The sequence below is a fragment of the Vidua chalybeata genome, chromosome 2 (genome assembly GCF_026979565.1).
Source record: "Vidua chalybeata isolate OUT-0048 chromosome 2, bVidCha1 merged haplotype, whole genome shotgun sequence".
NCBI lineage: Eukaryota > Metazoa > Chordata > Aves > Passeriformes > Viduidae > Vidua > Vidua chalybeata.
The window spans coordinates 73,248,731-73,272,283 of record NC_071531.1 but is presented as its reverse complement, the minus strand read 5'-3'; the positions used below and the strand labels follow the sequence as shown (position 1 = coordinate 73,272,283).

Below are 23,553 nucleotides of genomic sequence, written 5' to 3'. Positions count from 1 at the left end.
TCAATGTGTGCTCCCACTGGATTAAGTGGATTTATGGATTATATTATCTAGTGTTAATGAAACTAATCCTCACAAATTGGAAAAGTGGCTTTTAAAGGTTCCTGCAAAGAGGCTATGGATTGAAGATAATACTAATAATGTGAGCACAGAGAAATGACAAGAAATGGCAGAGCTGACACTTCTAGCACAGGCCCTTATTCAGACCCATGGTGAGGTACAAACAATGGCCAGCTAATCAGATCTGAGAGGAAGTTGGATAAAATAAGATTAAAATGATCAAAGGTTGTTTTAAATATGAATTTACATCTGCTATCATTAAGGATGAACTTTATCCTGTGTGTGTATTGTGCTTTGAGAAGTTAACTAATGTGGGTATGAAGCCATCAGAATTAGTAAGACATTTAAAATCTAGGCATCCAGAACATGAAGACAAACCTCTACAATTTTTTCAGTGATGTTTCAAGCCATGTGACATTCAATCCGATACTTCACAAAATTTCACTGAACCTAATGACAAATGTGTAGAAGCCTCCTTTGAAATCTCTTGCTTCACAGCAAAAGAGAAAATGCCACATACCACAGGGGAAACACTTGTTCTTCCTGCCATAAAATGTACAAATGGCTGGGATAGTACACAGAAAGCAACAGAGCAGCAAACTAAAATGTGTTCCTTCATCAGTTAACACTGCTGAAAGATGCACAGCAGACATTGCTTAAGGTTTGAAGAAACAAGAGTCTGTACAAATTACACAGTAGGAGATGTTTCCTGTGCAGCTGGATTAGAGTACAGATGTTTCTAAAATGCCTCTGATGATGGTATTTTCCAGATTCTGTTTCAATAGTGAAATGCAAAACTTGTTTCTGTGAGACACTGAAAGGAATACCTACCACAGGAACTGTATTCTTAACAGTAAATTACTTCTTTAATAAAAAAAAAATGTTTCCTGGAAGAGCCCTGCACATGTAACAACTGGTGTAGAAGAATAAGAGAAGAACTGGGGGGTAAGGTTACCTAGACACCACTACACCTGGAATTCATGTACTGCAGTGTTCACAGACGAGCTATTGCAGCAAAGAAATGGGAGCCAGACATGCACAAAGTGCTACAGGATGTTGTTGATGTGGCTCATTTAATAAAAACAAGACCCTGAAAGAGTAGAATCTTTACAATACTTCATAACGAGATGGGAAATGACCATGAAAATCCTGAAAATAACAGGCATTTGCTGGTTATCTGATAGCAACTTTAAAGAAGAATAGAATTTAAAGTCCAGTTGCACCTTTTTCTTTTACAAAAAGACAAGTGTTCTGAATTTGCTGATCCTTTCTGTGATGACAAGTATCTGTCAGTAGATTGCCACCCAGCAGTTATTTTTGAAAAAGTAAACATACTTAATGTACTTCAAGGTGAAAGTGATGTTCTAACAGGGGTGAGAAACTGCTATTCAAAAGAAACTTGTGGAGGTTTTCTGAATCTGTTGCCAAATACAGTGGGTCTTAGCTACAAAAACTATCATTATATATACACTCAAAAAACTTGAAAACAGAACTAGAAAACTACAAAAATTAGAAATTTCTACCTTTAAAAAAATCTTACAGATTATGACTTTCAGTGAGTTTTGAACTCATTTTTTAAAAATAAAAAAATTCAACATCTGATTATCTTGCAACAACAACTGATTGACATCAAGGAGGATGAAAATTTACTATCCAAATTTTAACAAAAATCTTTGCATATGTGGTGGGTGGGATTGAAAAAATAGTATCATGATTTAGCCAGTGCAGCCAATGATACATTTCTTGCATTTGGATCTATGTGCTTTGTGAGATATTCTTTTTAGACCAAGTATCAAAATAATTGAATTTGGAACCAGACCTTTGAATCTCTGGGTCACAAAGTGTTAAACCCAGATTTTTTTACAAAGAAAGAATATTAGTATTTTAGTGAGAATAAATTTTTTTGTTCCATTAATAAATAAAACAAATTATTTTTATTATGTTTATTTCATCTTTATCTCATCCTTGTTTATTTTCTGGTTTTGTGCATGTTTGATATTGTACACAATATTTTACTACAGTAGTACATGCGCATTATTTTTAAATAAATACACATATGGGAGGAGAGTACATGCTCAAAAGCCTTTTCCTGGTAGGGGTGCATGATCAAAGAAGTGTGGAGACCACTGCTCTAGGAAGCTATTTAGAATCCTCTCTCATGCTTCTAACATGACACTTGTTATTTTAACTTTGCTCCCTTTCCAACTCTTTCCAGGGGTTCTTTTCAGCATCGAGGTCACCTCCACTTACTTTGCTGTGCGCAATTATTGGAGAGGCTTCTTTGCAGCCACCTTTAGTGCCTTCGTGTTCCGAGTCCTGGCTGTCTGGAACAAGGATGCAGGTAAGCCAAGAGCCATTCCTGCTCTCTTTGCACAGAAGTTGCTCTGTTTGTGCATTGCTTTCCATCTTTCTCCTAACCACAATGTTTTTATGATGTTTGAAACTTCTGCCACAACACATGACTTCCAGCAGCACAGAAGGAAGGAGGAAGGGAAGTGTCTTGCCATCTTGTCAGCTGTCTAGCCCCCAACCTATTCCTAGGAGAGCTGGGATGTATCTAACTGATAAATGACAGAATATGAGTCCTCAGCAAGGAAAAGACCCCCTGACGTGGGATTTTTTTGTCTCTACTCAGAATAGCATCCAGGCTGCAACACAGAGAAATCCCATCAAAGAGGATGTAATCCTTGCTGGAAAACTCACAGTCTGCTTTGGTCATCTGTTGACTAAAAACAGATAGTTGAGAAAACTGAGATGATTGAATGATTAGGAGAGTACAGGATTGGTAGATCTGACTAAAGGTCCTGAAAAAATAAAGTGTCTCAAGTAACTGAAAAGCATGAGAGTGCCATTTGTTGCAGACAGAAATTGCATAAGTCAGGCTTGTTCAGGAGAGCATCTCAGCCACTGTGGGAATAGACTTTTGGTGCAGAAGGCTGCCATTTCTATGGAAGCTTATTCCTTATAATACCTTTATCTTTTATTCTTACAATTACATCTATTTTACTGAGCTCCATGTGGGCAGTTTACTTACTTATAATTGTTATAACATGTCTCTCTTGACTTCAGAGGGTTGGACTTTTTTGGGATTTGAATGTTCTCTGGAATATAGAAAATGAATACACTTTCTACTTGAATGTAGAAAGTCACTCCATGTTTCTTTGTGTACCACTACCTAAAAGTGAGGAGCATTTAACCATTGGGTCTGTCACAAAAAAACCAAAACTCATATCTTTCTGTTCTTTCCAGAGAAGAATATAAGAAACTCAAAGACAGACAACAGGACATAATTTCCTGTCCTTCGCTTTGTCTTTTCTGACTCCCTTCTTGGTCTCTCAAATCACTAGAAATCACTAGAAATTAGTTTAATTTCAAATCACTAGAAATTAGCTTAATCCTGAAACATCTTGACTCCTGCCCCTTCTTCAAAATCATCCAGACAGCTTTAATAATGGCTCCTTAAGTTCTTCATCATTGACTGTCTAGGTTAAAAAGTTCCATGATTCAACTGGCTATGAAAAATCATTCCTTTTCACAGTTCTGTATTTTTATTGTGCTGTCAGTCTCCTTGTCCTTGTATTAAGGAACTAGGAACTTCTCTCTAGCTAAGTCATTCATTATTTTATGATCTTTTATCATATCTGCTCTAACTTGCCTTTCATGTCTTTTCTTGCTCATTTGTTTCCCTTCAAAAGTTACACACCCAGTCTTTTGAGTCTCTGTTCATGCAAGGTTTTTCTATTATGCCTGCTACCAGGAAGAAGCAGGTAGAGAAGTGATCACATCAGAATGACAGATGCAAATAAGTAGTGTAGCATCTCACCAAAATTCTTTTATTTCTTAGACCCACAGAATCTTTGCTGGTGTCTTGATACTCATGGCTGGCTTTACACCATTATCTGTACCTTCCAAATAACATCTGGTTATTTGCCAACCACTCAGGCTGGCTGCTGCAGCTTGAGCCTCTCTTTGCCAGTCATGGAAGGCTGGAGTTCTGCAATTTGCAGGATTTCTGTTTTACCATGTCGCCAGCTTTCATCTTACTTGCCATAGCATTTCATGCCTTGCCTTCCTCCTGCTCCTTCTGGTTCCTTCTACACATGGCTCACTGTTATCTTAAAGTTCAAACCTATTTTTAAGTAGACTTCCACATTAACTGCTTTCCCATTCCTTTGTACTTCTACCCTTGTAAGAATTGGACAGATACTCTAAAGTAGTACATTTGGTAGCCAATGGAGAGAAAAGGGCTTAGACATTCCATTTCAGGATGGTTCAGGAAAGAGGATGTAAACAGGTGGCATGAATCTCTCTGCGGAAATCTCTTTCTCTCCTGTGGGAGTAGAGATGGAACCAAGAATGACCCAGACTAAATGCTATGCCTGTTTTCCTTTCCTGTGGTCATCTTTGCCACCCTGCAGCAGAACTCTTTGAAAATGAGTTCACTATACTTTCTAATGCTCTGCCATTTAGTGGCTTGGACTATCTGCTTCCTAAAACTGAATTGAGATGATCCCTTTCTTGGGCTGATCTAACAAAAAAGAGGACACCCTGCTTTTCACCATCTTCCATCCCTGACTGTTCTTCTAACCCTCCCTGGTGCCATCTCTGTGTTTGCTGCTCCCCTCAATTCAACTCACTGCCCTGGCAAAGGAGTAATCCAGGGAAGGAGCAGATAGATTTTTCTGGCAGGTTTTAATGAGGCAAAGGAACTCAGAGAAGGCTGTGATGTGTCAGAGTGGGCCCGATGGGAGAGAAGAACAATAGTACAGCTGGGATGGAAGGAGCAGGGGGAAGAGACAGGGAATAAGATCTTCCCAATTTGGATAGTAGAATGCAGTTTTAGGCTTAGCTATCTTAGGTAATGTAACCCACTGAGACCTCATTAAATTATTACTCTAAACCTAGTTCTGTCTGACCAAATAACAAGTACTTAATGCTTCCTGATAACATATGCTAGATTTTCACTGCTTTTGTTTCCTGATTGAACAAATAATTCCTTCATCCAGGGCAAGTTGGGATTTATATCCATCCTCATTCAGCTGCACTTCCACTCTGTATTAAATTGCTGATTCATCCTTCACCTGTTGGCACACAGATGTTTGTTGTTTCCACACAGTAACGCACCTCCAGACAAAAGCAGTTCAGGTTTACCATTTCATTGTAGCAGAGAAGCACTACCAGGAGGGTTGAGCTGGAGAAGATGGGGCTTAGCTGATCTTTTCCATCTCTCATTTCTAAGCATTTCATTGTTTTGGTACCAGTCAAAAATTTTGAAGCTGTAACTTCAGTGAAGATCTGAGTTTTGTTTCTGGAAGGCAATCACAACTGTGAGAAGTGATACTTCCTCAGATATGCAGGCACTGCCTGCCTGAGCAAAGAGACCTCTCGGTCAGTAAGGATACCAGGAGGAGCTTTCTTTTTATAGTGAATGGATGGTAGAAGACAAGAAAGAAAAGAAAACCCTGTAAAAATCAGGGATTGTTGCTTAAAATAATGCATACATTCTCTGAAAGCAAACCTAGACTATCTAGAGTGCTAGGGTTGCAAGTGCTCAGAAATAGAACCTACTAAATCAGAGCAGTCTGCCAATCTGTAATAATGTATATAATGTCAGGAAACCACACAGGAGTTTGTATACACCGGTTTCTTTGTCCCTACCCCTAGCTTTTATTGCATTTAACTTCTCACCTCAATATTTTCTTTCCTCCTCTACTATTCGTCTCTCACAGTTACCATCACAGCCCTGTTCAGAACAAACTTCCGTATGGATTTCCCCTTTGATCTGCAAGAGCTGCCAGCCTTTGCTATAATAGGGTAAGTTCCCAGGAAACTGACACCTGGCTCTACAAAGGTTATAATACGATCTGAATTAGGAATTCTTCTGCCAAAAAGTTACATACATCACTTTTAGTCACTTTGGTTGTTGCAAATACGTCCTCTATTTGTTGGAATTTTTCCTTCAGAAATGGTGCCCATGTATCACAATGGCTAAGGAAATATATATGAGTATTGTTAAGGTGTTTGTTATTTCCTTTCCATATATCTTTTTCAGAAATTAAGCTCGGAGGTAAAAAAAAAAAAAAAAAAAAAAAATAAGTCTAACTTGGTCAAAGTTCTGGGAATAGATTTACTGAATGGCCCTTTAATTGTTTTGACATTATCCCCAAATGGACTGATCCAACAAGTATGGCCTTTTCACATGACAAAGATGGAACAAAAGGTTTAACCTGAAGTTTCTTTTTCACAAACTCAGACTGATTATCCTCTTTTAGAGAGGTTGGTATATCTGACATGGTGACAAGGGTAACCAACAGTAATAGGATTCAGTGAGAATAATGGTTAATTTGGAGGAAATGAAAGAATAAACTTAAGAAAAATGAAAATTGGGAAATACTAGAGAAAATATAATTTTTAATCACTGTGGGGGAAAATCTCTGGTTAGAGCTTGAGGGAGACTCCAGGGAAATCACTTCAGAGCAGTAACAAAAGGAATACACTGTAGGAACAAACTGGTGGTGTTGTGAACATATTCTCTTGCAAGACCTCCATCCAAGACCAGAAATATATTTGAGGTTTTCCAGCCTATTTTAGTAGGCTGCTCTCCTACTAATTTACTTGAATATGAAATCAAGTGGGGTTTTTGAAGACATCAGATGTATTGAAAACTCTGTGAATACACAGGAGCTTTTGCTAGCAACATGTATTCACTTTGTTCTTCCCCTTAAACAGACTTGCCTAAAGAAGGAGGAATCTACTGGTTTAGACTGGCAAGGAAAAATATAATCCTTGTGATTTTACAGCTGGTTGTTAGAATTCAAAACTTCTTGTCACTATGTTTCAGACAGCGTTGACAGAGCTGGCTTTTTACAGCATTGCACATAGGCTAGGAAAGGAATATACAACACTGCAAAATGTTTTCAAATGCCTGGGTGTCCAATGTGGTCTTTAAAATAAAAAACAACCCAAAAGGCTTGGATAGTCTTGGATAAAGTCCTGATGCCAACTTGGAATGCTCCAAATTATCTTAACATTAAGTCTCAAAGTTGAACTCTCTTTCTACCCAACATATTTCTTCACCTTCAGGTGGAACAAGCAATATTAACGGGTAGATCTTGTTTTTCTGTGTCACCAAATGTTAATTTGCATTATCTATACAGAAGGAGCACTTCCAGTTTATAGATAAAATGATAGACATGAATGGAAAGACCTTTATTTTAATGTAAAAAATTATACAGCAATTCAGTTGACTGTGCAGTCTTTAGGCTTATATTGCCTAAGGGACAGGTCTATTTTAAACACTGTTCTAATCAGTGCTAGCTTAAAATATTGACGAGTAATTCATTGAACATGTTTGTGAAAAGCTTTATATTTAGTTTAAACGTGTTTAAACGTGTTTAAACGTGTTTCTGTGCCATTTTAAATGATAAAGGAGGATTATTTTCAACGTACAATGTTTTAAGTAGATTAAATAATTCATTGAATGACATTTGGCAAAAGCATGCATAACATATAACAAGGCAAAAGTCCATTAATTTTAGAAATTAATAGAATGAAAATATTAAGTGTTTATCCTCAGTATTATGTGGGTTATTGCTTGTCACCTAAAATAAAGCTTCCCCTTACCAATTCTAAATGCAGACTTTTTTCACTCTTCCTTTTCTTTTCATGTTCGAGTATTAGGCCCTATTTATCCAAGTCTCATTAAGCTACAGAACCTAAAGACCACAACAATCCTTAGACAACTACACTTTTTTCTTACTTTATTAAATTCAGGAGCATAAGCCTAAGTGATTAGGATCATAGAGATGATTTACTTTGCTTCAGGCACAAGAGTTCCTATCACTATTAGTAATTGTTGTAGGCGTATAATTTTACTGAATCATACTTAAAACTGCCTTCATTTTTATTATTTTCTGCACCAACCTGATGTTTAAGTTCTGACAATACTGGTCTTTGACTGGTTGCTCTTCAAGAGCCCCCACTGAGAACTGTCAGTCTCTTTTCATAAATTATTTTATATATTTTCCCCGCTCAGCAAGAGAAAATTGGTAAAATGGTAGTGTGCATGACAGAGGTCCAAGATAATTTCTCCCCTTTCATCAGGGAGTCAATATCTTCAAATGAGCTGCTGTAGGAGTAACCCTCTAGGTGACATTCAAAAGACTTCATGAGCAGCTGAAGATTAAACCACTTTAACTTTCTTTGTTGATGGTTTGTGTATTTTCTGTTGTTTGGCATGATTTTATTTCTTTTTGTCCGTTTTAGCATATGTTCTGGATTCCTTGGAGCCTTTTTTGTTTATCTCAATCGCCAGGTGGTCCTGGGCATCAGACGTCATAAAGCCCTGAGCCAGTTTCTCACCAAATAGTAAGTGCTTGTGAAGATATTCTCTTTAGGGAGCAGATTCTTACACCCTACTGGTATTGGATAGTAGCAAATGCTTTCTGGAAGACAGTAGACCTATTTCATGTGTAAGATAGTAAAAATATGAGGAAACTGCTCCTGTATGAGGGTAAGATCTCTGCAAACATCAAAAGAAATTTTCCTGCACTGGATTTTCCTTTTGATCAGCCTCCATAGTTTCAAATAGCTTCTTGATTTGGAAGGGAGTCTCTGCAATATTTGTTAAGACGATAAGGCAAACTATTCATTGGACAGAAAATATTTTTAATTAGAAAGTCAATGATCATGCCTTTTAAAATCAAGCTGTTTCTGGTTTGTTTGGGTTTTTTAGGATCTGTGAAAAATTCAATGCTATTTATATTTCAGGAAAATTAAATACAGCTGAAATCGAACTAAGTTTTTAAAACATATATTTGTTTTTTAATCAGTGTTGGCAAAAATGTAAGGAATGTCCTCCATTCTTATGAACCAAAAGCTGAAACTGATAGTAACCAAATGGTGTGAAATGCAACATGGAAGAGAAATGCAAAATAAAATAAAAGTCTTGACGATGAAGTTTTTACAGGACACTTGAAGATACTGTTTTCCCCTCTCTATTAAAGTCCTAACCTCCAAAGTTCATAACTTGGACAAGAAATGGTGGCTAGCTGTAAATGTCTTCAGTGTCTTTATAGCGAAAGATCTGATACTATGAGAATTTTTGAGGTTGAGAGGCATGGAGGACTTTATTTCTTATCCAGTTGCAGGCCTGACCAGAAGAAAACCACTAAATAAACAGAAATTCAAACTAACTTACTTTCTTATGTGGAAGGAAAAATGTCTTTTTTCATCATGTAGCTTTACCCACAAGTAGCAGCAGGGTTATCACATCAAGTTAATACAGAAGTAGAGCCAAGCCTGAAAAATAGGAATCTACTTTTCACTGGTTTCTCAGAATTTTTTAGGTCCTGAGACTAAATCAAATTAGAGGTTATATTTTGTCTTCCTAAATCTCAGCCAATGCTTCCTGTAGGAAACAGTAACTTGCCAAGGGACACGTGACAGGATTAGTCCCGCATGTGGAAGCAGTTTAGGCTCATGTTGTCTTAGTGCCTGTGAAGTGTCACAGTTTACCCAGACACCCATCCTGGACTGGACACAGCAGTAAGAAAACCCAGATGGCTTCAGCCTCTGTCCTGCAGTGTCCCACTGGCCTGGCACTGCTAGACTCACTGGCTACCAAGGACACCTTCCCCAAAATTGTGATAGTCAGCAATTCGGTGGTAAGAGAAGCAGTTTTCCCCATAAGAATTAATGCACCAGGGGTTGCTTGCAGAAATGTATGAAAAACCCCTACATATAAATCCACTAAGACAGGATACATTGCATGGGGGGTGAGGAAGCAAGACTGTCAAAATCAGGACAAATGAGAAAAGTAGTGGCTTTTGACAATAGGTCAACACATCACTGCAAACACACATTCCTCCTACATGTTCAAGTTTGTGCATGTTGTACATCCCTCTCTTCCTCCATCCCTGCTATTATACTAATTCTGATGGGAAAAAGGTTTTACTGACAGGTGAACTCTATGAATTAGGATGATCAGTAGAGTAGGGCATTAAACTGCCAGTAACAGCACTCCAGAACAATGGATACAAATACAGAGAGCTTCACAGAAATAGCATCCCTAGTCCTGAAGTGATGGTGCTACAAGAACAGAATGTGAGGCCACATTGTAATAACTTTCTTCCTTTACAGCCGACTGATATACCCTGCGGTTATAACCTTCTGTATAGCGTCGGTGACGTTTCCTCATGGATTTGGGCAGTTCATGGCAGGAGAGGTGAGACTGGAAAGTGTATTACCAATTCTGTGCAGTTCTTTGGAATGTTATCTCCTTATCCTCTGGCCCAATAACCTCATGTCAGGGAAAAGGGAAGAATGATATGGGAGGAGTTTGGACTGAGGAGGCACTGTATGATCTCTGCTACCTCCTTCATAGAAAACTTGAAAAAGGTCCACTCTTCAATGCAAATAATAAGGAAGATGTTACCTTATATGTAAAAGTAGTTATCTCTTCACCTGCTTGAGTAAAGTTCTGTCTCTCTTCCTGAAGATTAGAAATGTGAATTAAGTCTCACAGTCATGAATTCCCACAGTAAAAATCTCCTCCACTTCCTTGTAATAGAGATAGAATATTTACTCCATCTAATCTCGTGACTCATACCTGTTGTTTTTTTTTTTTTGCTGTTTAGTTGATGCCACGGGAAGCCATCAGCACTCTCTTTGATAACTATACCTGGATCAAACACTCTGGGGACACCCAGATCCTAGGGAAATCTGCTGCCTGGATCCATCCTAAAGTCAGTGTCTTTGTCACCATCCTGCTCTTCTTCCTTGTAAAGGTAGGAAGCCCAGCTCACCATAAATCTTCTCCACTCAGACTGAATGTTCTTCCCTTTTGTAAAGCAGTTTGTGAAGTGCCAATGAGGAGTTGCTGGGTATTGAATGAAGTACTACAGCTGCAATGGATTCCTACATCTTCTGATGTGACGTTTGTCCACTTTGAATGAGCAAAATTATTAGGGAATAGTTTCCTTAATATAGTAAGCCTTCTCTGCTCCCTAGGTCACCCTCCTCATGCATCTTAGGAAAACCTCCTTTTTGCTACTCTTATTTTGAACATTGGAACATGATGTTTTTTTCTTTCAAATGTCTCTTTTTTTTTTTTTTTTGCTCTGTCCTATGTCAGTTACACAGCTGATCTTTTCAGAGGTTGAATAGTTGCAACTTCCACAGACCATGTCAGCTCAGAATTTTTAATCTGCTGTTGCCTTCTGGGAAGTGAGCAAAACTGTTTCCAGCTGCATTTCTCCATCAAGTTTTGATGGACTGCTGAGAAATCCTTGAGCCTCACACAACTATAGATTGTGCTTGCATATTCCTATTTGTCCACTATCTGAAGTCAGGAAGATAGATAGATAGATAGATAGATAGATAGATAGATAGATAGATAGACAGACAGATAAAAATATCACAGAATAGGTGCTAATTCTTTTATTATTTACTTATTGCGAAGGGGCAGAAGAGCTGAGGCCACCTTGCAATGTCAGTTGAAAATTTCAGTAGATCAAGAACAGATATCAATAACTGATTAACACAACTGTTTCCACCTAAAGTAAAACACTCTATCAAATTTCTGACAGGTAGTTAAGGGTTCTCCTTCTATGATAATTCTTATTACAGTGTACCAAGCAGAAAAGGTCTTGCTTACTTGAAGAAAAGAGGAGTAGAAAATAGGAGTGGACTACAGGGTGTGTTTGTCCTGAGTCCATCTTTTTGCCTTTGGAGGAGCCTCAGTCACTAGATTCATTGGCATTGTCCTGCTAACCAAAGGCTTTCTCTACTTGCTAGGTAACTGCTCTTGATTTTCTTCTGGATATATTCAGCATTGGGATAGACCACATAACCAAGAAACTGCTATTATGACTCTGGGCAAAGGCCTGGCCTGATTCTCCACTGCAGTATAGTCAGTTTTCAGCTGTGTTTGGCCAGGTTTGGTACTGCAAAGACAGAGCTCAGTTAGCAGTACTACACCTCAACAGCTTTCTGGTCTCTGTAGCCAGGCTGGGCACAGAGTGGGGCAGCAGGAAATACTACTGCTGCTCAGTAACAACTGCATCCTCTGCCTTTGTTCTAGTTCTGCATGGCTGTCATTGCCACCACGATGCCAATCCCCTGTGGAGGCTTCATGCCTGTTTTCGTATTAGGTGAGTTTCAGTTTTGTTTTGCAGCATATTCATCTGGCAGGGGGAGAGGAGAGACATTGCCTACACACCCAGCAGGGTTCATCTGGCCTATGAGGAGTCATCACTTGATGTCTATGACAACGTGATTAGCAGTCCACAGACCAGCCTCTGGGTCTCTGCTTTTGACATTTCCTCAACCCCCTGAAACCAAATACGAACTAGGTAATCCCTACCCTTTTACATAAGGCCACACTTGGGGAGATATGCTGAGCCATGGCCTTCTAATCTCTATGCCTCTTCACTTACAGAGAAACTTCCATCCTATAATTTATAATAGCTGCTCCTTTCACCCTTGAAAGCCAGCCAGAAGAGATAACCTCAACACTAGGACCCACAATGTAATCTGCCACTTACTCCTTTCTTCTGACTGAAATGTGATAACATAAAAAGTTTATCGACTTCTAACTGGTTTTAATTCCAATAACAACAAAAAAAATTAAAATTAATATGATGCTAATGTTAAGAAAGAGAGGCTGTGTTAGACTGAACTATACAAGCTCATGACGTTCAGCATTCAGTACCCACAACTCTCAAATGAAACAAGGTGCTCTAAGGACCTCTGAGTTCTGCAGGCAGCAGTGATGAAGGCTAACCAACATCAAGGCTGTATTAGGAAAAGACCTAGACAGCAATGCAAAAAATTTGCAGTTTGTATCTATGCATTCAGCATTTTGGATAAAATTCTGGAACACTGTGCCATTTTGTGTCCACCAGTCCAAAAGATCCTTGCAGACTTCTAAAACCTGTCTGAACAAGACATGGGTGACTCCACCTCACTTTTAAATCAGCCGTTTTCTGAGCAGGGGTCAGAACAAGACCTCCAGAAGTCCCTTCTCACAAAAAAAAATTCTGTAAGCTGTGATTTGAATGTTTAGACATTTACAGAATGAGAGTCTAAAAGGCCTCAACTGTGATCTGGACTGACATTGTACACAGTCTGAAAATACGTCCTCCAGCCTGGGAAGCACAGTGACTGCTGTGCCTGGTGTGCCCAAGTAAATGAACGAGGGGACAACAATCTTAGTACCCTTTTTTCCTCTTGGAGTCTAAGTTCTGTATTTTGTAACTGAGATCTACTCTTTAGTTACCAGTGTCATTTTAATGTAAGTTTTATCTTTGTTTCTGTTAGAAAATACCCAAGTGATTGCCCAGCACAGCTGCACAGCACAGACTGGATGTTCCTTCAATGTTAACTCCATAACTGTCAGTGATATTTTTCAGGTGCTGCATTTGGACGTCTCATTGGGGAAATCATGGCATCGCTTTTTCCCAACGGGATCCTCTTTGATGACATTCTCTACCAAATCTTACCTGGAGGATATGCTGTCATTGGTGAGCCTCCATGTCTTCCTTTTTCCTCACCTGGTCCCACTGCTGCAATTTTCCTGGTTGATATGATATGCTGTTTCTATATGACAGCCTTCTTCTCTCCCTATTCCTTCTCCTACCTGGGAAAGGTGCAGCAGCTCTGACAGGAGCGGTGAGCCACACTGTCTCCACCGCTGTCATCTGCTTCGAGCTGACGGGTCAGATCTCTCACATCCTGCCCATGATGGTGGCTGTCATTCTTGCCAACATGGTGGCCCAGAGTTTGCAGCCCAGCCTCTATGACAGCATCATCCAGGTGAAGAAGTTGCCCTACCTGCCAGACCTGGGCTGGAATCACATAAGGTATAGTAGCAAAATAAGTGGAAATGGGGAATGGCAAGGAAATAAAGCAGAAGAGGGTTAAAACCACAGGGGAATAAAAGGTTATGAAAAGGGTCCAGTACTACAAATGAATTAAGAAGGCAGAATAGGCCTGCAGTAAGAAAAGACAAGTGTTGGAGTAGAATTAGGTTTCATACACAAAAATGGAGAAAAGTCCTCTTCTTTTTTTCACTGAAAGCACAAGTTTGAATGCAATGTTATTGAATTTGTATTAATATTTCCAAATTGTCTCAGCTTAAAATTTTAAAAATCAGGAGTCTCACTTATCTAAATTCAGTGGGGTTTGGATATTCTTTTCCCCAGCAAATGTTTGAAATACTTTATTTGGATATTTTGCTTGAAGCAAACCTCAGTTATTCCTATAAATATCTTCCTCTCTCTAGTATATATCATACATATAGGTACGTATATAAAACCATCTATACATATATGTATACATGTGTGTATTTTATGGTGGGGATAACAGAGTGGAATACAACTGTAATGGAAATCCAGTTAATCTGTATTTATCCTCTTGGAAACTCCTCTGGTTACTCTCACAGAAGATCATTTGGCAGCTGTATTTTGAGCCCTTTTTAAAAAAGTAGTCATTTAGGTATTTCTTTAGGGAATTTATGTGCTTGACATTTTTAATATGCTAACTCTTCCTCTTATCATCCTAAATTCACAGCAAATACAATATCTTTGTTGAGGATATTATGGTCCAAGATGTGAAATTTGTGTCCTCCAACTGTAAATACCGAGACTTGCAAGCGGTACTCCAAAGCACCACAGTAAAATCTTTGCCTTTGGTGGACTCACCAGGTAGGCAATGTGGAGAAACTGATCCTTCCTGAAGACTGTCTCAGCTTGGAGAAACTAGCTTTCAAATTAATGGTGTGAAGCAGGCAGGGTGACCTATCACATAAAAAAAACAAATCCTAAAAATCTCCTACTGCGGATGATGTATGGCAGACGGCTGTTTCAGCTGGCCAGACAGGGAAGCTGGAGTGTGGGCAGTGAAGCAGATCCAGCACATAAGGGAGGTGTGTGGGAAGTCTGTAGACTGAACGGTGACAACAGGGCCCTCCTGGGATCCTGCATGAGCCAAGAGCATCCATGGGGTGGCACGGCTCAGGACAGCAAGGTCCCTTCCCACAGCCTAGGAGCCACTTCAGGGCATGTCAGTGACTCTTGTACAGCTCTAGACAGTACGAGCCTGAGCACCTGGAAGAGGCTGGGAGGAGGAAGGGGTGATGTGTGGAAGGGGGCCTTCAAAACCTTGAGGTGGTTTAATGGCTTCCCTGCTCTGTGTTGTGCAGAGTCCATGATCCTCCTGGGCTCTGTGGAGCGGTCAGAACTGCAGGCTCTCCTCCAGACACACATCAGCCCAGAGCGGCGACGGCTCCTCAACAGAGAGATGCAGCAGAAGCTGAATGAGGCACCCTACGATGGACCCTGGGCAAACCTGCCAAAGCTGAAGCGCGAATCTTTTGCTTATGTTGATGAGGATGAGGATACAGAAGAGAAGGGAGAGGTGAGGGAGAGAAGTGGGCAGACTGCAACATAGAGATTGCTTAGAAGCAGTTAGGCACTTGGGGAGGCTGAGAAATAAATGGCGTAAGGTGGACTTGATTTTCTCTCCTTTCCTTAACAGCTGCCTCAGCCTCCAAGTCCCACTCCCAGTTACCCAGAGGAGCCAAATGGCCCAACAAGTCCTCTTAAACAAATGCCTGAAACCTTGGAGCCGCTGCAACACTCAGGTATGGTACCTTCTGTCATGACTCAACCACATCCTAGCCAGCGTGGGGAAGCTTTCATGCTAACTGTGTGTACCAGCCACCTCCAAAACTGAAGGCTCCTCCCTTGGACACACGTCTCTTTGATTCAGCTGCATTAACTCAATGGACAAACATTGACGTATTGTGCTCCTTTGTGTCACTCCCCAGCCTGTATTAGCTTTGCTTTCAAGACTGTACTCGTAGCTCATTTCTGATTCATTTATCATGTACATGTGATGCAGGATGGTGGGTTGTTTTTATCCTTTATGCATCCTGAAATATACAGAGAATGAGTAAGCACAAAGATGTAGCCCAGTCTTGAGAATGAGTACAGAGGGTAGGGCTTTAGCTCATGCTTTTAGGCACCCAAATGTTACATGTAATAGAGCATATAGCACATTCTGGTTTATTAACACCCCTAATGTGTGACTAAACCTCTAGGGCATAGAAAAATCCACTTTATGCTTCCAGAGCAGTGGAGTGATGGGGCAGCCATCCACCTATCCTACCAAAGCAGAAAAAGAACCACATATGAAAACAAGGACAGCGTGTGAAACATTTTACATGAAGCTAGAACTGGGTGACCCAGGAATGACAAGAGGAAGTGGAACAGGAATGATTTCATGAGACCTTTCTTTTCTTTTTTTAGTTTGGCTCACAGCTATCATTTTTTCTGACCAAACTTCCTCCACAGCCTTGTTCACAACAGGACCAGGCCCTGTCTCCTCCTCTTTGCTAACTCCTTGCCTGGGAGTATAATTCTGGTCTTTTCTATTCTCATCATTCCACTGCTGGCAGAACGCATGGACTCCTCACCCCTTGGCACCTGTCACATCCAGTTTGTTGATATGTTTTGTTGAATGGGAATTTTCATTCTGGAATGTTCCAGACACCATCTTACAAACTAAATGCCAGACTGAGACCAGCCCAGCTCTATCGTGTCCCTCATAATATTTCCCAGCCTGCCTTGGCTAAGAGGACACGATAGGTGTGGGGCTTTGTATTTTTGTCTCTCACTTGTTCTTCTCTCTTATCCACATGTTGTGTTCTTATCCTTCAGGCAGTTTCAGGAGTCTGAGGAAACTGATCCAGCAGCTCTTGTGCCATTGCAGCCGTCTACATGAAACAGAGAGCACCATCCAGGTTAGGGCTACAGAGAGCCTGGTAGTACCCTGAAGAAGGAAGGGAATGCAATGGAACTAGAAACTATGACTTGAGACATTCAGCATTTGGCTAAAGCATGGACACAATTATGGTCCTGAACTCTGACAGCATCAGTGGGGAACTCCCTCCAAGGAGAAAGGGTGTGATTACTGTAAAGGAGTGTGCATCTTCCTAAAGAGTCACCTGTGCTCAGGTGTCAGGCAACCATCATGATTGAGTGTGGGCGCCTTTTCTCAGTGAAAAAAAGAATGATATTTTGGCTAACATGAAATAAAATGCAGTTCTATTCCATTTGGCAAACAGTTTTGGACAGATGGAGAAAAAAAAAAAAAAAAAAAAAGCTTTTGGCTCTTGCCATGTTAAACACCCTTGGTTATCTGACACATCTGCACAGGGTTTGGGGAGAACAGACAGAGCTTATGGGAGACCCATCCACTCCAGGGCAGTGGTTGGACCCCATGTGGGATATCCTAAGAGCATCTAAATCAGTATCAGATGGCCATATTTAGGCACCTGAATTGCTCCAGCAGAACTCCAGGGTGAATTGTCATTGGCAAGGGAAGCATAGCAAGGGCAGAGTACACCGTAAAATGGATGAGTAGAAAGAAAATCTAAGCACTTGGAAAATCTAATATACCATTTGGAACAAAAAGGGGACCACACGGGGTGAGGAGGCTGTGCAGATTTTCCCTTTCTGTACTCTGTGAAACTGTGGGTTCCTTGGCTGTCCTGAACAGTGTTTTTTCCTACAGGAGCCAGTGGAAGTCATTGAGACAATGACACCAGAAGAGGTAAGACCAGGTGCAAAAACTGAGTGAGGTCATATGAGTGCTTCTTGTACCCACTTCCTATCACTTGCAATACTCCAGGAACCTCAGTGATTGTCAGATAAACCCATAGCCAAAGTAATTTTCTTATTGGAGTGGCCCAGTGGGCAAATCTCACCCAAAAGAAAAGAGATTGGCTAGATGTGCTGGTAAGTCTGATTAACCTGATCTAGCTCTGAAGTCAGCCCTGCCAGAGCAGGGTTTTGGACTAGAGGCCACCACAGGTGCCCCCTCATCTAAATCCTTCTGTGGGCCCACATTTTCCTTCATTTCTTACACAATGGATCAATTATCTTGCAATGACAAGGGGAGATGCACTCAGAAAGGAAAGCTAAAGATGTTCACTCCCTCTTTAAGAAGGAAAAAACAAAACCCCATCTTCTCAGAAAATCTCTGAATTGCCCGGTTTCCACGGGGACTTGACATCTGGCAAGAAAGGGATGGGAAACCTGAGGGGTGAAATATAATGGACAAGATGAATGCTGTACATAGGAAGGAAGAAGCATTAGCAGGAGGAGGGAACTAATTTGGTTACAGAAGACAGTAATGCTGCAGGTAGCTGTAAGAGTGACTCCCCTTCTTTCCTGTGTCAGATAGATGCTTGGGAACAGGAGGAGCTGAACAAGAACGTGTGCTTTGACAGCTGCCGCGTAGATCCCTCCCCTTTCCAACTGGTGGAGAGAACCTCCCTGCACAAGGTGAGTGCAGATGTCTCCCTGAGGCATACATCATTTTACTCCACTCATTCCAAGTCCAGCCTATGACTTATTTCTTCTCCTTGTCTTCACCTACAACTACTATCACCAGTCTCTTTCACATCAAGCTATAGAAGTGAGCTTGTTCCTGTAATCTTCTGTGTGTATCTCCAATCTCCTGCAAAATGAAAGGCTTTGTGATAAGAAGTCCAAGTCCACTTATTTAAAAAGCTTTTGGACAAAAAAAAATCTGCTACATTAAAGCAGCATTGTGTGCCTTGCTGCTGAGGCATTACACCGAGATTGACACTCTGCCCTGTCAGCATGCAGCACTGGAATGAGCACTCCTGGATTTCTCAGGGTGTTTCTGTCAGGGTGTAGAGTCTGCCTGTGTCACAGGTTCTTCATGGATCTGAAGCACAAGGAAAGAGGAAGCTGGATCATGCAACACCTAGAGTCAGCAAAGGATGACAGGAGAGTAAAGCAATCATTGTGAGTCAGTAGGAAGATAGGACTGGGCTTTCACTCACTGGAAAGGGAAAGCAGTCTACTGAAGCAGAAGTACACAGTGCATGCTTTTATCAATACTTAATGTGAATGGTTAGCATAGGCCTTGTACTAAATTAATTAATTACTGTTAAGATCTCAGCCTTCAGCAGAACAAGAACAGGCTAACATATAGTTCAGATGAGTTTTCTGAAGGGGTAGGTGAAGTAATCTGAAAACCACTAGCATTTATCTTTGAGAGTATACGTTTACAAAAAATTATACCTGAAGGCTGATCATGGGGAAAGTTTCGTACCTGTCATACAAAAGAGCAGTGAGAAACTTTGAAATAACAGACAAATCAACTTAACTTGGATGCACAGAAAAAGAAAAAAAAACAACCCAGGAATAAATAATCAAACTGTATGAAGTATGCACAGTCACAGCTAAATGTTAGACTACTGACAAGGAAAAGAATATCACAGTTTATCATGACCGAACTATATTTAACCAGTCTGGTTTTCTTTTACATTAGAGTAAAATGTCTTGTTCTTGAGAAATCAGATTTTTCCTAGTTTACATTTGAACATGCCATTTAGTATCTCATGATGGTAAAAAAAAAAAGGTCAAACACTACCTTTGACAGAATGATTTCATGTAAGGCCACAGGTAAAGTCCAGCTAGAGCTCAGCTTCAAGAACCTGGAGGTTGGAAATATACCAGAGATGAGCACTGAGAATGTGGTAAGTTTTAGAAACCCAGATCTGTGATATAGTAGTAAAAAAATGGGGTATATTTAGGCTGAAGAAAAGAAGACTGATAGCAGTGTGATATCTGTCCTTTCAAGGAGACTTTGTAAGAGAAAGGGAATAACTTGTTCTCAGTGTTCTCATTGCACTGGATAAGCAGCAACAAGCTTAAGCTTTCACAGAAAATATTCTGGGACAGGAGAAAAGAAATCATCTATTGATAAGGAAAGCACTGCAATAAATAACCTAAGCAGTTTTTGACTTCACATATTACTATATCGTAGTTCAATTTCCAGCACCAAAATGAAACAGGACCTGTGTAGATCTCCAAATGCACAAAACAGGGTGTTGTATGTGAATCTCCACCAGCTGCAGGATGAGAATGACCTTGAGAATGTGCTCCCCATCATCAGCACAGTCCCAACTCCAGCTGCACAGAAGAATGAGCAAACAGCAGTATTTCGCAGATACAAAAGGGGAAGAAGGGAAGATGAAATTTCTCACTGGGCTAACTGCACAGTTTTGTGTCTTTGTGATTTCCATTTCTAAATCCTGAATCCCAGCTCTAGCACCAAGTTCTGTGTTGCCCATTTCCAAAGTCCCTTAGACAGTCTTTTGTGGTTTTGCTCCTAGACACACACATTGTTCTCACTGCTGGGCCTCAGCCATGCCTACGTAACCAGCATGGGGAAGCTGAGGGGAGTGCTGGCTTTGGAAGAGGTGAGTACACATCCTCTGCCATCCTCTTAAATAACTGCAAGTGTCCTGTGGATCACTGCAGTAACTCACAGATGCTGCAAGTTCCAGCTGGGAATACGTATAAACTGCAAGTGCTACATTTTCAATCCAGTGTTGAATTCTGAGTCTGCTCTTTGGAAGCTACGTAAAGGAATGGATGACTGCATTTCAGAGGAGGCAGCAGGTGTTGTTTACAGGGATGTTAACAGGTTCATATTTTGCATGAGTGCAGGCTTAATAGCCACTCTTAACTGAGTGGCTATTACTGTTTCTGAAAGAGGTGTGGAATTTGTTGTTTACCATGGAATTTTTCATTAAATCACCAGTGTAAAAGATTATCTCCACAGGCCCCAGAGGTAGAGGTGTGACTCTATTTGTGATCCTTTTAGCCTGGGGAGTAGATGAACTTCTGCTAGGTAGGGCTGGGCCAGCCTCCCTTTCATGTTTTTCTTCTGAAGTGTTTTCTCTTTTTTTAGCTCCAGAAGGCAATAGAGGGTTCCACCCGCTCTGGGGTTCGTCTCCGACCACCCCTCGCCAGTTTCCGTGACATCAACCGGACTTCCACCACCACCAAGGTCGGGCAGGGCGCTCAGGCGTGGAGCCGGGAAGACAACGGCATGGTGGCAGCAGAGGCAGCAGCAAACCTGGGCACTGAGAGCCCTCTGCCCCCCTCCTCGCACTCCCCCCAGCCCTCCCACTCACAGGAAGAGGGGGAAGTCCCCAGCTCCGCTTATGCCACGGATACTGAGTTGGAAGAGATGGAGCTGACAGGGCCAGTTGCTGAAAACATCTCAGACATCCTCAAGGACATAAACCTACATACCACTGACCTGGATGAAGATGATGATGAGGATGTTCCCTTATAGCTGGTGTGAGGGTAACAGTCCATCACACTCTTCAGTGAGCCAGTCTTCTTGTGTTTCCTCCTCAAAGAGAAGCTTTTGGGTGTTCTTTGCAATCCCCACAGAGGAATGATTCAGCTGGGAGGAGGGACGTCAGACTGACCCTTTCTTCTGCTGCTTTCCCTCTGTGCAGACTGTTAGGCTGCCGGACTGTTCGGGCGTGTGCAGGTGTCAGATGTGGACTGCAAGGTGCTGAGTTTAGGCGAAGCACACTGTAACAGGACACAGATACTGCTGACACAGTCAGGATGCTCTGGGTCAATCTGCCATGTGGAAAGTGGAGGAGGATCAGCTTTCACTCGCCACTGGTGCTGTCCTTCCAGTCGCACCAGGCCTGCACGCAGCAGCGTAACACAGCCAGACCTCCAGGCTAGAAGCATACTGCTGCTTCTGACTGCCACCCTGTCCATGTTGCTGCAGCTCCTTTTCACTGGCTCTTATCTTGCACCCCCCCAAACATTCCCACATAGAACATTTTTATTCTTGCTCAATTTTTAGTCTGGGATTTTCCTGGATGGGGATGCAGTTAGGAGCTTCTCCTCTGTCCTATAGCTGAGCCATGCCCTAAAAACAGATGGGAGGAAAGTATTTGGTATATGTCTCATGTCTTGAATTCAGCCAAGGCTTTAGAGAACCCTGGAAGAGAGAAAAGCTTATTTTCCCATCATCTCTGAAATTTTAAAACAGAATGGGAAAATCTTAAGTGAGGGCATCCTCATTACTGGAAGAGGAGTAAAACAGCATGTATGTACCTATATTTCAAATAACTGTTTGTCTCTCTGAATCACTGTTCACAATTTTCCACAGCTATAGTCTTAAAATATAAGAACTCAAGAAAAAAAATTATTATGGAGTGTTAGCAGGCTGCCAAGAAATACAGCAGAGGGAAGACATATTTTCTACACTTAGAAAACAGGTTTCTTTCTGAAAACTCCTGCTCTCTTTTCCTGGTAATTCTACCCTGCCTACTTTCCACATATTTCTGCATACCTCAGATCTGAGAATTCCAGCTCTCACTTTTGCCAGCTTGTTTCTGTTGTGACTAACAGCAGAGACCTCAACCCTTGTCTGCAGCATCCCTCTCTATTCCAGTTCTAAATCTGGAGCAGATCTGCATCTTGCAAAAAGACGTCTTGTCAGTTCGTGTCATGCATGCAAAACCTTGGCATCCAAAGGTAAGATGCTGCTTTGTTTAATTCACCGCTCTTGTGAGGTTTTCTCAGTAAACAGGCAAAACCAAATGGTGTGTATTCTGCAGCTTCTTCTAACAGTCTACATCTTTTTCTACATATTTTTGGTGTCTCATAGCACTTAGATGCAGTCACTTAGAAGCAGCCTATTAGATGTGTTTCCACTTATCAGCAACAGAGAAGAAATCCAGGCTCTGAAAATACATTCTTGGGAGTAATCTCATTCCCCTTCCTGATATTTGTAAAGCATTATCTAACTTAGAGTGACCACTTCTACTTTAACACGTGATTTTCCATAAGCTGTCTCAGGAGCAAGTAAAAAATATCATTACTTCTTACCCAGTCACCAAAGGAAAATTCCCTCCTGGCTTTAATTCCAAGGATTGACCTTGCACCAATTACTCTCTGATGATGCTTATGGGTGGGAGAGTCTGTGACAAGCTTACAGTAGAAGGAAATCTTCCCCACTAGTCTTTTGCAGAGAGAGAAATTTATTATTGCTGTCTGGAATTCAGAGCCCACCATGTCTGTTGTGTTTTAGGCACAAGATCACCCTTGATAAGCTAACTGGGGACAGCCTTTCCCTGCCTTAATGACCGTCTGTCCTCCAGGAGCCACCCTGTCCTCATGAGGAGACACTGGTGATCTGAGGGCAAGTCCCTTGCACACAACAGCTGCTTGGCTCCACCAGAGGGGCACGTTTGTGTCTGCCAGGCACCAGCACGGCCTCCCCACTACCTTTGTGTCACCTTCTGCTGCCTGCAGGGAAGAGGCAGAACAACTGCCTTTTTTTTTTTCTCAGTGAATTGTGATAGTCCCTTATATAAGCAGAGGAGAAAGGACATTCCTTTTACAAAAGCATAAATATTCAGTGAGTGACAACACTGAGACCAAATCTGGTCTGAGGGTCCAAGCACACTCAAGAAGGATGAGTTTCTCAGTCATCCCCAGCCTTACTCTGCAGACTTATATTTTACAGCTTAACCACAGGCTTCCACTGAGACAGATGAGACAAGGAGAAACTTTGAGGCTGGAGTCAGCACACCTCCCCCTCCTCTCTCCTGATTACAGATGTATGCTCTGC

General features: G+C 41.2%; 1 protein-coding gene across 1 annotated transcript in view; it reads left to right on the top strand.

Moving 5' to 3' along the window:
* CLCN1 (chloride voltage-gated channel 1) overlaps positions 1–22,439 on the top strand; it is a 36,752-nt gene extending 14,313 nt beyond the window's left edge. Inside the window, exons 8-23 of the mRNA XM_053935695.1 lie at positions 2,273–2,398; positions 5,787–5,871; positions 8,323–8,424; positions 10,198–10,282; positions 10,695–10,844; positions 12,140–12,209; positions 13,470–13,580; positions 13,706–13,919; positions 14,629–14,762; positions 15,260–15,474; positions 15,595–15,700; positions 16,779–16,861; positions 17,635–17,673; positions 18,303–18,407; positions 20,273–20,359; positions 20,854–22,439. Of these exons, the coding sequence (XP_053791670.1) occupies positions 2,273–2,398; positions 5,787–5,871; positions 8,323–8,424; positions 10,198–10,282; positions 10,695–10,844; positions 12,140–12,209; positions 13,470–13,580; positions 13,706–13,919; positions 14,629–14,762; positions 15,260–15,474; positions 15,595–15,700; positions 16,779–16,861; positions 17,635–17,673; positions 18,303–18,407; positions 20,273–20,359; positions 20,854–21,243 (2,102 nt within the window). The 3' untranslated portion in view covers positions 21,244–22,439. The remainder of the gene's footprint in view (positions 1–2,272; positions 2,399–5,786; positions 5,872–8,322; positions 8,425–10,197; positions 10,283–10,694; positions 10,845–12,139; positions 12,210–13,469; positions 13,581–13,705; positions 13,920–14,628; positions 14,763–15,259; positions 15,475–15,594; positions 15,701–16,778; positions 16,862–17,634; positions 17,674–18,302; positions 18,408–20,272; positions 20,360–20,853) is intronic.
* The last annotated feature ends 1,114 nt before the right edge of the window (positions 22,440–23,553 follow it).